This window comes from Perca fluviatilis, chromosome 9, assembly GCF_010015445.1.
Source record: "Perca fluviatilis chromosome 9, GENO_Pfluv_1.0, whole genome shotgun sequence".
In the NCBI taxonomy this organism is placed as follows: Eukaryota; Metazoa; Chordata; class Actinopteri; order Perciformes; family Percidae; genus Perca; species Perca fluviatilis.
This window is the reverse complement of record NC_053120.1, coordinates 30,560,530-30,573,080: the sequence shown is the minus strand read 5'-3', so window position 1 is coordinate 30,573,080 and position 12,551 is coordinate 30,560,530. Positions and strand designations below refer to the sequence as shown.

Sequence of the window (12,551 nt, the reverse complement as noted above, 5' to 3'; positions counted from 1 at the left end):
CCGTCCTTAATGCATCAGCGTCAATGTAGGCAAAGGTCTAACGGAAATAAAATCACTATAAATCGTCAAAATCTCATGCGATGTTCTTGTTTTTTAAACAAAAGACAAAGAGACTAATTAATGTGTTAATACAAAGAATATTTATTATAATCAGTTCACAGATATGAGTACAAACGGAAACTTCACCCTTCTGAACTAAGAGGTTCTGCTTCAAAGTGAAGTTTAAACAGACTGAAATGTCCAGGCTCACTCCCCACTAATGATTCATTTATTTCTGCATGTATTTATTTATTTAACGAGACTTTCCGGGTAATTCGTGTCGTCCACAGTCCGAGTCCCGCCAGACTCCCTTTAGGAAACCTGTGATTTAAACTTCAGCAGGCTGTGACAGTCCGCCCCGTTTAGTCCTGGATCTGATTCTCCCGGGCTTCCCTTCCCTCCAGCGGGCCCAGCAATGCGGCCTGGGTCTCCAGCTGCGTGGTGTCGGTTTTGGCTCCCAGGAATGGGCAGTGAGCTCCAGGTCCTGCAGCTGCAGACGGACTCAGCTGCCCCCTGCTGTAGCTCCGATCCGGCCGCCGCTGTCGACACGTTCCCTGTTTTTCCAATGTTTCCGTCAGGTCCGCGTCATATAAAAACTCCAAACACCGACCACACGTAAAGTCACCATAAACTTCATTCACGCCATATACTCACTCACAACAACACAAATTGACTGCCGCACCAACAACACCTCATCACTTCCGGTATGTGGTACATTCCCCTTTCCGTGAAGAATCTGTCATTTGTAAATTTGTTTCGGGACTGGTAAAAGTGTTTTGCATCTTGTTAATTTGTTTTCTAAAATGTAAATTTGTTTTCGAAATAAATTTGTTTTCGAAAATGTAAATTTGTTTTCTAAAATGTTATTTTGTTTTCCAAAATGTAAATTTGTTTTCTAAAACGTAAATTTGTTTTCGAAAATGTTATTTTGTTTTCCAAAAATGTTATTTTGTTTTCCTTAAAATGTAAATTTGTTTTCTAAAACGTAAATTTGTTTTTCAATTCGAAAATGTTTTTTTTTTTCCAAAATGTAAATTTGTTTTCTAAAATGTTATTTTGTTTTCCAAAATGTAAATTTGTTTTCGAAAATGTTATTTTGTTTTCCAAAATGTAAATTTGTTTTCCAAAATGTAAATTTGTTTTCCAAAATGTAAATTTGTCTCGAGCTTTGTAAAAGTGTTTCATTCTTTGTAATGTTGCATTGCACTTCCCGGCCACCGTAGGTATGTCCCTCGTTGGCTTATGTATTTTAAAGATGGAGGCCGCCATTTGAGCGACTCGCTCGTATGTATTCTGAATGATTCTTAATGGCAGATTCTAAGTTTACGAGAATACTTTGATTAGTTGCTGGAAGTAATTACACATGAATGAGCACATATTTGTGAAAGAACAAAGTTTTTTTTGCTAGAAAATCAACTCAAAAAATTACACAATGGAGCTTTAACATACATTTTGAGTACGAGAAGTAATAGAATAAAAAAATGGTGAAAATTAAACAAAAAGAGAAAATTTGATTTTAAAAGTCAACAGATTTAGTCATTCAGAAATAAGTAAAGTGTTTCATACTTTAGGGGCAACCGACGCAAAGCAACATTCAGACCGTCCATCTTCATTTAAAAACTTAAAGGAAAGCGTTTTGGAAAATGTGCATGTTTTCTTACTTGCCAAGAGTTAGATGAGTGGATTGATACAATTTTTGTATCTTTCATCTAATATCAACCAACGAGAGGGGAATGTTAGCTTTGCTAGCATACAGAGTGGAAGCAGAGGGAAACAAGCAGCTGGCTCCATACAAAATCGAAATAATAAAATAAAGCTACCTAATAAAAATACTTGTGCAACTGGATGCTTAGCAAAGCAAATCCAAAGTCACTGCATCAGGCCAAGAAATAGTCCCACACATAACCTACTACCTTTTGTTCTGATTAAACAAACATATAAGTGTTAATTAATTAGCTTTAATGCTATTGGTAGGTGGATGTTTTTCCTTGGGACAGAGTCATGCTGGCTATTTCCCCCTGCTAACCTTACTCCTCTCCTACCTGTAGCATTATATTTAACTGATGCTTCCCTTAGCAATAAAGTGAATAAGCATATAAATGTTAACATCTCAATATAATCCACATACCTGGTTGTGAGTAGTTTCATGTAGGAACTATTTTCTTTCTACCAAACTTATTTTTTTAAAGTATCACTGCGCAGAAGGAAGCACACTCACGAACGAGAGGCATGTGGCTCGACATTGCTAAATTTTTGGTTATTAGTTTATAGCTCACTGATAATGCTAGCTCGGCTGAGCTAGCTAATATTACAGCTCAGCCAAGGAGGATGCCATTAATGTTTACATCTCGTGCTGCAACAAGGATGAGCCTTTTCATCCATGTGCAGTTATACGGTTGGGGGGTGTAGTTTGGTATAAAGAAAACAGTTCCAACATGAAACTGCTCACAACCAGGTCATGATTCCTGGAAGGAGACATTGCTGTTGAGTTTGTCAAATGTATTTTTGTTTGGCCCTTTGAGCACCACAAGCCGAGTTCCATGTACCATTATATTTGAGAGAAGACAGACATCTCTTCGGTCTACATCTCCAACACTGGGCAACTCAGACCAAAACAATCTAGATTGTTAAATAGCACTACAGATGAGAGAAAAATATGTACTTTTGATTTTAGGGTGAACTGTTCTTTGAAAAAGGCCCCAATTTAGATCTGGTTAAAAAAAAAAAAAAAAAAAAAAAGGTTGGTACAGTCACAAAGAGAGCAAAGAATAAAAGTCCTACAGGTGTGATACTGTAGTAGCTGTAGGTACAATCTAGTCTAACAGCCTTTTTAAAAGACAAGAGGACAAAGAGGCCATGAGTTATACTGGCTGCTTCAATATGGAGGTGAATGAAATAAGCAGATTTGAAGTCTCCTAATGCGCTAAGTTGATAATTGGTATCCTGATGATGCATGTTAGGGACTTTATAAGATCAAAGTCCCATCATTCATTTAACTCACTTCCACAGTTCTGATAATTTGCCAAAAACAGCAAAGAAAAGCATAAAAATGGCACTTTCAAGAGGGAGACTACCCATCAACTAGGATCCCGCAGTTTAAGATAATATGTTAACACTTTCCACTACACTGAACACTCTGACGCTCACTTTTCCTTTGAGGTCAAAAGGATTATCTGATACTTTTCTTTGCTGGCATGTTCTTCTGCAGTGCTTTGGCGCAACAGTTCCTTATACTAAATTTAGACTATGTATTAAAGTTGTCAGTTCTGCACGTCACTGACAGTGCCAAGCTTGTTTGCTCTCTCCTAGATATTATATAAACATACTTAACAAGTCATTATGGGCAGCAGCTTGAGGACCAATGTTTCTGCAGGCTGTTAATCACTAACACAAATAGTTATCTCTCTCAACACTGTCTTTGATATGGGAAAATGAAAATGAAGTCCCCCTCACCTTTACTGTATCTCACTATCTTGTGTGTCATGAAGATGGGATTTCCACCCTTAAATCATTGTTGAGGTCATTTCATTTGTAGAGCTGTCTTTTTGGAATTAATTCAATTGTAAAGTGTTTCTTTTATTTTGTCCACCTTCTGTACTTCTTCTACATCAGGTATGCATTAAGAGTATGATGTGGGTCAATGTTCTGGAGGGTACAATTTATGCAACTGGATGCTTAGCGAAGCAAATTCAACCATAACCACAGCCGGAGAACTTGTGTTCTGTGGAAAATTCCAAGATGTGGTATGTTCTCAATTAAGGCGGTCTACTCCTCCATGAAATTCAAGAACCACCCCTAGAATGACTCTGCACTTTTTCTGTGCAGTTTGCCAGTGGGTTACATGCATATCGATGAAATATTCATTCATGTCCAACTTTCTAGCAAATCATGTTTAAAAATATATTTGTGTTAGTTGATGGTCCTTACAGATTACATTTATCCTGCTAATTCACATTCATTCTGAGTTCAGTCAGGTTAAATATAAATAATGTAATGATGTAAAGCAATATTTTAAATGAATAGACATTTGATTAAAGCTCAAACTTAAAAAACTTAACGTAAGCTAGCATGTATTTGTCTTCCTTCTCCTTAAAGGGATACTTTACCGATTAGCATTAAGCTTTGTATCAGTAGAAACCCGGTAGTATTTTCAAATGACCGTGCTTCCCTCCCTCATGTCCCCCTGAGACAATAGATCTCTGTATTGTGTGTCTGGAAAAAAAAACTCTGATGACGTAAAAATCGTCATTTTGCGTCATTGGAGGTATTCTCGGCCAGATGCTATAGACTACAGCCAGCTAGTTCCGCATGTTTTCAACCCGCCCATAGGGGGTGGAACTGTCACTACCTGATGCAAGTCGAGTGTCAGCCATCTTGAAGCTAAGCTAACAGGTTCTCTCTTTTCAGTAGCAACCTTGCAATTATATGAATTCAAACTACCGCACATGTGTACCACCGGGATACATTGGTACAGATCGGAGAATATGCAAGAAACTTTATTACAGATGGAATACTCGACACAGTACGCGAGTTTTGCCTGCTACGCAGACCAGCACCTCAGCCTGCAATGATGCTTGATGCCGCTAGCCGGGGAAGGGGACATCGAAAGCGGTGTGCGAGAAAGCGGAAACACGGCGCAGGAGTTCGAGCTAAGTGGAAAGCAAATGCTAGGCGGCCACCTGTCCCATCCATCCTGCTTGCAAATGTCTGCTCATTAGACAACAAACTGGACTACATCCAACTTCAACGAAACTCCCAACGTGAGTTCAGAGACTGCGGTGTTTTTGTTTTTGTGGAAACATGGCAGAACAACAGTGTACCGGACTCTGCTATCCAACTACCAGGCCTGCTAGCCTTCCAAGCAGATGGAGATGCTGCTCTGTCGCCGGGTAAAGCCGAGACACACCAAGCCGATAATTGGACAGTCTGGCGAGGTCAGTCACTCAAGTCTGTTCGGTGTGTTCCGTGCCGTCGTCCGTCCGAGGGGCCATCGGCATTCATTTTGGCCGATTTGACATGTATAATCGGTGAGGCGGGCACTGCCGGCAGTCGGACTCAAATGACCCTTCTGATTGGTAGAGTGCTAACCCGAAAACAGGGAAAATCTTTTAAGACCAGACCCACGTGACACATTTGTCCAATCAGCTGGCGGTTTTCATTTTTGGGCGACAATACAGATTAGCGCCGCCTGCTGTTATGGAGACGTATTACGTCTCGTCACTTTGGTGTGTTCCAAGGCACCTTTTTACCCAACTAGGGGAGACTGATTAGTCCAACTGCCTTTTCTGCAGAGGGTCGGCCGTCTGGTCAGTGTGTCTGGGCCTTTAGACTCGTGGAGGTGGGCTGTGTTAACACGGACTGGTGCAGAAATGCGGTGCTTGTATCCAACTACTGCTCACCGCTGGTGCGGTTTGTGACTGTTAAATGCCAACCATTCTACATTTCCACGCAAATTCACGGCTGTGTTTTTAGTCGTTGTTTACATCTTACCAAGTGCTAATGCTACCAATGCGTTAGCTGAACTTTACATAGCTATCAGTGAGCTCCAAAGCACACATCTGGATGGACTATTTATTGTTGCTGGTGATTGTATCCACGCAAATCTCAAGGTCTGTTATATTCTAACTTCACCTCACGGTGAACCTAACTTATAACAATCAGTGCTCTGTTACAAGTCTACTTATGCCCTGTCTTTTCTTGTCTTAAATGCTCTATTTTAAGTAGTAATTGCACTTTATGTATAGTCTATAATGTGTGTGCACTATTTCTACTTTCTACTCGTATTTCGTTTTTATATAATGTCGTTTTTATATATTTTAAGTGTGTAACACCACTTCAGCCACGATGAAATGTTGCTTCGTTTCACTATATGCAGTGTATATGGTTGAAATGACAATAAAAACCCACTTGACTTGACTGCACTCTGTAACCGGTAGGCGTAGCTTGGGAGTGGCCTCATAGGGAAGCAAAGCAAGTGCATTCTGGGAGTTGTTGTCTTTTATCCACATGAGCCAAAAATAAATGTTCTGGCTTTTCTCGGTCTAAAAGGTACCAACTTCTAAAATTATTTCACATTTCTACTACATAAATGACCCAATTTAAATACATAGTCATCTTTCCAGCAGTGAAATATCCCTTTAACTTCTTTGATGATGGTCATGAGAGAAAAACACTGTCCTGACTGGGGGTAGGGAAAAACACAAACACCCAGTAAACTAACAAACCACAATCTTTCTAATCCCAACAGGGACTTCCTGGGTGATGCTCCTTAAACCTGTTGTTAGTACAGCGTAAGCATCCGGGTTCATTTTTTGTGCTTGCCCCTAAAGACACTTGCGTAACAGCCACCATGGCTTTGTTGTGACAGCTTCCAGTTGACGAACACAAAGACGCAAGGTCATAAACATTTCAACTCCCTCTGACCAGGCAAAAAGGCACAGTTATATAACATAACATAATGTTGGCCAACCATTATTTTACTTTATACTGTATTCTAGAGCATATTTTCAATTTCACCAACCCACAAATGTCTATATTTAGCTTTTCATTTTTTGATAATATGCATTATTTGCATGGCATTAGCTAACACGGGACATATTCAATATTTCTGAACGCTTACATTAGAAATTTACCAGTATGTATGTGGTGTTGCTATGTGGGAAACAATGAGTCGACAAACACAAGACCTAGCTTTGTGAAGGTGACTTGGTAAGTGTCCAACTTCAATCTGCTGCCCTGAAATGCACCAAATGCAGACCAGCACTGTCCATTTAAGTACGACATTAGTCTCACGAGAACATTTCAATTACCTAACATGCAGCCTGCTCAAGCCCAGTCTGTCATTACAGTGTAAAAGACCACTGTCAAAAGACAAGGATTTTGTCTAATTATTGATGAACATTCTAAGAGAAATTCAGGAAAGGAACAATATAAGAAAATCAAGATTTCTCTAAACTGATGAAGGCATTGTCTGTTTTTGAGAATACAAGTAGTAGTAAAGATTGAGTATACCACAGTACATGACCAGTACATTCTCCTCACTGAATGCAACATGATTTTGAATAGTTCCCAAAGGAATACGAGGTCACCTACTGACGAAAAACTGAATTACAACTTATTTATCATCTAAGAACAAGAGCTGCACAGTGTTCTCAAAACCAGTCAGGCTCACACCTAATTAAAGCTATTACTCATTTAGTTTTTTCAGTCACACCCTGGACATATACAACTAATAGCCTTCTTTAAAAATAGGGTAATTACAAGACCCTCTGTTTCCATGAAAAGAGATAGAATAAAGGAGCTGATAGGCCTACATGTTTTTTACTCTCGTTTTTCAAATACGAATTGAGAACATTCTGTTATTCTTAAAAACCACACAATGCGATGTATATCCCAAAATAAAATAGTCCTCTGCCGTTTTTTTTTTTAATGAAGCCGGTGATTTATCACAGTCCTATCTCATAATACATCCATGCACAGTCCGTGAGCGTGTGTTCATAAAAATAGCAAGAAAAGAGCGACACGTTGAGGCCTAAATAAAAATTGCACACGAACATTAAATAGAAATGAATGTTCTTGGCTGTCATCCAAAACGCATCATTAGTGTGATACTGAATTTCATTATCACTGTATATCACTGTAAGCAGTATGACGTGCTAAACACGTTAGGTCATAGGATATTTCTTGTTTTAATGTTTTAATTGTCTAAATTCATTAACGCACGTGTGACCTCGTAACCTATTTAAATATCAGTGCCCGGCCAACCTGGCAAAGTAGCCTTTTTGTGTGTTTATTTTGGGAACGTCAGTTTTGTTGTCCTGCCTTTTAAAAGTTGAAGAGTAGTCAGGGATACAAGTATGTCACTAAACGGCTATGTTACTGTAAGTACCCAAACCCAAAAATTTGAAAACAATAGTATTCAGTCTGAGATTAAGTTCTCAGTCTCTTGTAGGCTTACTTACTGACCTTGAAACCTACTCAACATCCTTGCAAACAGGCGGTAGCCTATGCTAAGTCAGTGAAAGTTTAGTCTCGCATTGCCAGACCTCCACAGTGCTGCAGAGTGAAAGGTAAGCTGAGCCAGATAAGATTTCATTGTTGTTGCTGACTAGCAGGATAGATGCTGACTCAGAGACGGCTGCTGCTGCTGCCAATCCCCGCCCGTTAACTCCACTGCACATCTCTCATATATACTAGACCCGGGGCTGGTAGTCTATCTCTGTGGCATTTCTGGATCTGACTTGCTCTGAAGGAGACTGCAGGGTGAGTAGTCATAAGTAAAATGTTTTCAATTTGTGAAGTCTGATTGTGTTTTTATTTTTATAGAAAGATAAGAAAAAGCTATAAAGCCCATGTGTAAGTTTAGGAATTCACTTGCCATATTAATACCAGGTACAACTTTATTTGAAAGATATACCCAAGGTCCTGGTGAATACAGCAAGAAAGGAATTGTAATTGTGGCTATTATGAAGAAATTACAACTATTTGAAAAAAATGATATGATCATTTATTTTTTTTTTTTTTTTATTAAGTTATGATAAAGACCCATTAGGCTTAGATGTGGATGGTAATAGTGCTCTATGTATTTCATTTTCAGGTCTTTGAGGCATAGTGTCCGGAATTCCATGATCACCTTAAAATTCATGCAGATGATTTCCTGCCCCACTACACAAGTTGCCATGGCTGATGAAATCTCCCCAAGGATGTCTGACAGGGAAGGTGTTGAAAAGATAAGTAATAGGAAACACCAAGAAAGGAATTTTGTCACTCCTTCTCTCCCAGATGGACAGATCTTAATTAACACTCACCATGTGAAAACTGACACTTCATTTGGCGGTATTTGTGGTATGAACCTACTTTCAGAGAGCAGTGACACTGGAATCCTTTATCTGAACCCCCAAACACCAAACTGGTCTCTCGTGGAGAAGTTTGCTGAGCTTTCACCGGGAGAAGGAACAGGATTTAAAGACGACAAAGACCCCAGCAGTCAAGGATTTTTACAATGCACAATTGACAATAAACAAAAACACAATAAAATATATGGATCTAATGAAGTTCTCTTGGAAACTGCACAAAGGAAGGAAAGTAACTGCTCTCTATACCTCAAGAGCCATAACATACAAAGCAATTTCTCAGCCAAACAGAGGGCATCTAAACTCAAAGAGGTAAATGTGGAAGAATATTCTCCAGGTGGAGGTGGAAATAAAGCCAAAAAGAAGAATGTAAACAGTCCTGTTAAGAAATTACTTAAAACGTGTGAAGATGACAAGATCTCTCGACTTTTAGTAGCAATGAAAAAACGTGGTGGAGTTGACAAAGAGCACCGTCCCTTCAAGTGCACACACTGCAACTGGGCTTTTAAGAAGCTCTCCAACCTCCAGAGTCACTTGCAAACACACACTGGCCTCAAGCCACACGTGTGTGATATTTGTGGCAAGGCTTACTCTCATCAGGGCACACTGCAGCAGCACAAACATCTACACACAGGTGACAGACCATATCACTGCCCCTTCTGTGTCAAGACCTATATCTGGTCCTCAGATTACCGCAAGCATATCCGCACACACACTGGTGAAAAGCCCTACGTCTGTGACACTTGTGGCAAGGATTTCATTCGCTCCTCTGACTTGCGAAAGCATGAGCGGAACATGCATACCAATGACAAGCCCTTCCCATGCACACACTGTGGGAAGACCTTCAATAAACCTCTCTCCCTGAAGCGTCATGAGCGTAAGCATTTGGGAGAAAGGCCATTCTCCTGCCCTGACTGTGGGAAAACCTTTACTCTGGCTAGTCGTATGGCAGAGCACCAGAAGATCCACGCAGGAGTGCGTCCGTACATCTGCATGGTTTGCTCCAAGTGTTTCACGAAGTCGTCCAACTTGACCGAGCACGAGGCCATTCACACTGGAGCGCGGCCCCATAAGTGTACAGAGTGTGGCGTGGCGTTTGCCATGGCTTCTCGCCTTGTTCGTCACCAGTATGTCCACAATAAAGAGAAACCCCACAACTGCACAGGTTGCAGCAAGAACTTTAGCCAGCTAGACACATTGAAGCTTCACCAAGAGCAAACCTGTGCTGGGAGGATCTTTGTCTGTGTGAAGTGTGATAAATCTTTCCAGTGTGCCGCAAAGCTTGCACAGCATATGCTGAACCACATGGGCACCAATGTCTAAATCAGTTTAAAGATACTATGCACTCCATTTGCAATTGTGTTTAAATTATCAGTTTTAGACAAGGCACATCCTTTCAAAGTCATAGGGCACCAGTTTATTTATGTAAAGGTATGAATGGTATTGTGCCGTAAGAGTTTTAAAACTTGTCATTCAGTCTCATTCCCCATGGTGCTTGGTTTCCATGAGAATGTTGCGGGATAAAAATTGCCAACACGTACCTCCTGAGACACATTATTGTGACCACATTAATAGACCAGTTTAATGGTTTAGGGAAGCTAGCTAATCAGTCAGTCTGTTTTTTTATGGTGCTTTCTATTCATTATTATGTTTGGAAGTACAGCTATTTCCATGCAGGAGGATATCTTTAAATGTGTTTATTATGTATTAATATATTTATAATACATATATTTAATAATTGCCAAGCACAATAAACAGTTATGTTTGGAAGATGGTCTTTTAAACTTGTGGGAGAATGTAAGAGCTTATGCTCTAGTGGAATAAAGGGAAACTTGGAATTGTATACCTGTAGTGTTAAATTAAATTAATGTCAATCTCAATAAACATGTTTGGTCATTTCAAAATCAACTCTTTTATTTTTATTTATGTTTATGACTAATGATGTTTTCTCTTGAAGGAATCAATAAGGACTAGGGCTGTACAGAAAAGTTTGATGCTTCATTCATAACTTTGACACAAATTCTAAATCAACATTCGAATGCTGCACAGCTTTTTTTCATTAAAGTTAATTGGAACATTTTGATGGCCTAAGAATGTCTTGTTCAGCGTTCTGCCAACCAAGCTAGTCAGCTACCATTAGCGTTAACTGGTATTTTAAAGAAAAGTTACCTGCCAACATGGCAATGGCAGATTACCAAACCCAATGCTTCAAATTGGCAGTCCACAAACCAATGTGTGACGTCCCTGCATGTCCATTATCTTTTACAATCGTTGATCTCTAGTCAGTATTTCACTTTTTGGAGAGATTGTTTTGCCATTTGAAACTGTGTTCCATAAAGCTATCAATTCTAAATGTGTTTATGCTTGGACACATTATTGGCAGGCGGTAAGCGTCAACTCACATCCTGGCTATGTGTTTGCTGAATTCCAGGTCAGTGTGTCCCACTCACACTTGGCTACTGCAGAGTAATCGTAAAAGAAGATGGCACCTACCGTGTTGTCACTTAAGTGTCTACTGGCTGGGTGTGAAGGACATGTTGGGTATTTCCTGGCAGAGGTCTTTCCCAATCCCTCTTCCCCCTCACCCTGTGGTATTATCCATTTTGGCAGCATGGCAACTCATTTTCTTTAGGTCCTATATAATTCCACTTTACAGATGCTAAACATAATCAAATATGTTAACATTGTACCATAATTTACCAGCCCTGCAAATATTGCTTATTCAGCTCGGAAGAATAAAGTGGCTTCTGTGAGGCTAATAAATGACCACAGCATTGGATTACATTTATATTGTTAATTATTGGATAAGTGTGCTTAAGTGTACATTAGATCTTAAAAAGATAATGGCTGGATTTTTTTTTTTTTTAAGATAATTTTTTGGGGGGCTTTTTCTGCCTTTATTCTGATAGGACAGCTAGGTGAGAAAACATCCAGGAAATTGTCACAGATTGGATTTGAACCCTAGACCTCTGAGTCAAGGCATAAACCTTTCAGTACATGCGCACCTGCTCTACCACTGAGCCAACCCGGCCACACCTGGATTTATAATTCTAAATAAAATATAATACATGTAGCTAATTCTCTTGTAGCATACAGTATAAAATGGATACTGATAGAGTAGCGAGAGTCTGATGATGTTCTCGGTGGGCAGTTGCGTGGATCAGTGATTCCCAACCAGGGGTATTTGTACATTGAAAGATTGTGAAGCAGCTCACATAAAAAAAATAGAAATTATGACATGATTTTAAAGTGTATATCATTGTTACAACACCTGAACACTAGATATTGCAGTTATGTGAGAGTGCTTGAAAACTAGTTTGCAAGTGAGCACAGAAGTTCAAACTGGTAGACAAAAGTTATAAATGAATGGTAGAAATACAGTAAATAGCTAAAGAAATTTAGCCTCGTGAGACCATCCTGATCTCGCGAGCTCCAGTTTTCTACTCGCAGATCAGTCTGGCATCTTGAGATAGAGAAAATTTGGAGCCGTTCGCCAAACGACCGACCAATCAGCGTTGGTTTTCAGGCGGGTTTAGGTGTGATGCAACGAGAAGTGACTGTTAGTCTAAACAACATGGCAGCTTCCACGGATGAGTTTTATGAAAAAGATGTTTTTGCTCTTCTCCCGACTGGTTTCAACAAGAGTTTGATCTGATTGGT

At 39.6% G+C, this 12,551-nt stretch overlaps 1 protein-coding gene across 1 annotated transcript; it reads left to right on the top strand.

The window, feature by feature from the left end:
- Positions 1-8,172: 8,172 nt before the first annotated feature.
- znf648 (zinc finger protein 648) lies at positions 8,173-10,799 on the top strand. The gene is made up of 2 exons (XM_039812525.1): positions 8,173-8,301; positions 8,636-10,799. Exon 2 carries the CDS (start codon positions 8,664-8,666, stop codon positions 10,212-10,214), a length of 1,551 nt encoding a protein of 516 aa, XP_039668459.1. The 5' UTR covers positions 8,173-8,301; positions 8,636-8,663; the 3' UTR covers positions 10,215-10,799.
- Positions 10,800-12,551: the final 1,752 nt, after the last annotated feature.

What these genes read in the sequence shown, in the direction of transcription:
- znf648 (XM_039812525.1), top strand. Translation starts at nt 8,664, where the DNA reads ATGATCACCTTAAAATTCATGCAGATGATTTCCTGCCCCACTACACAA.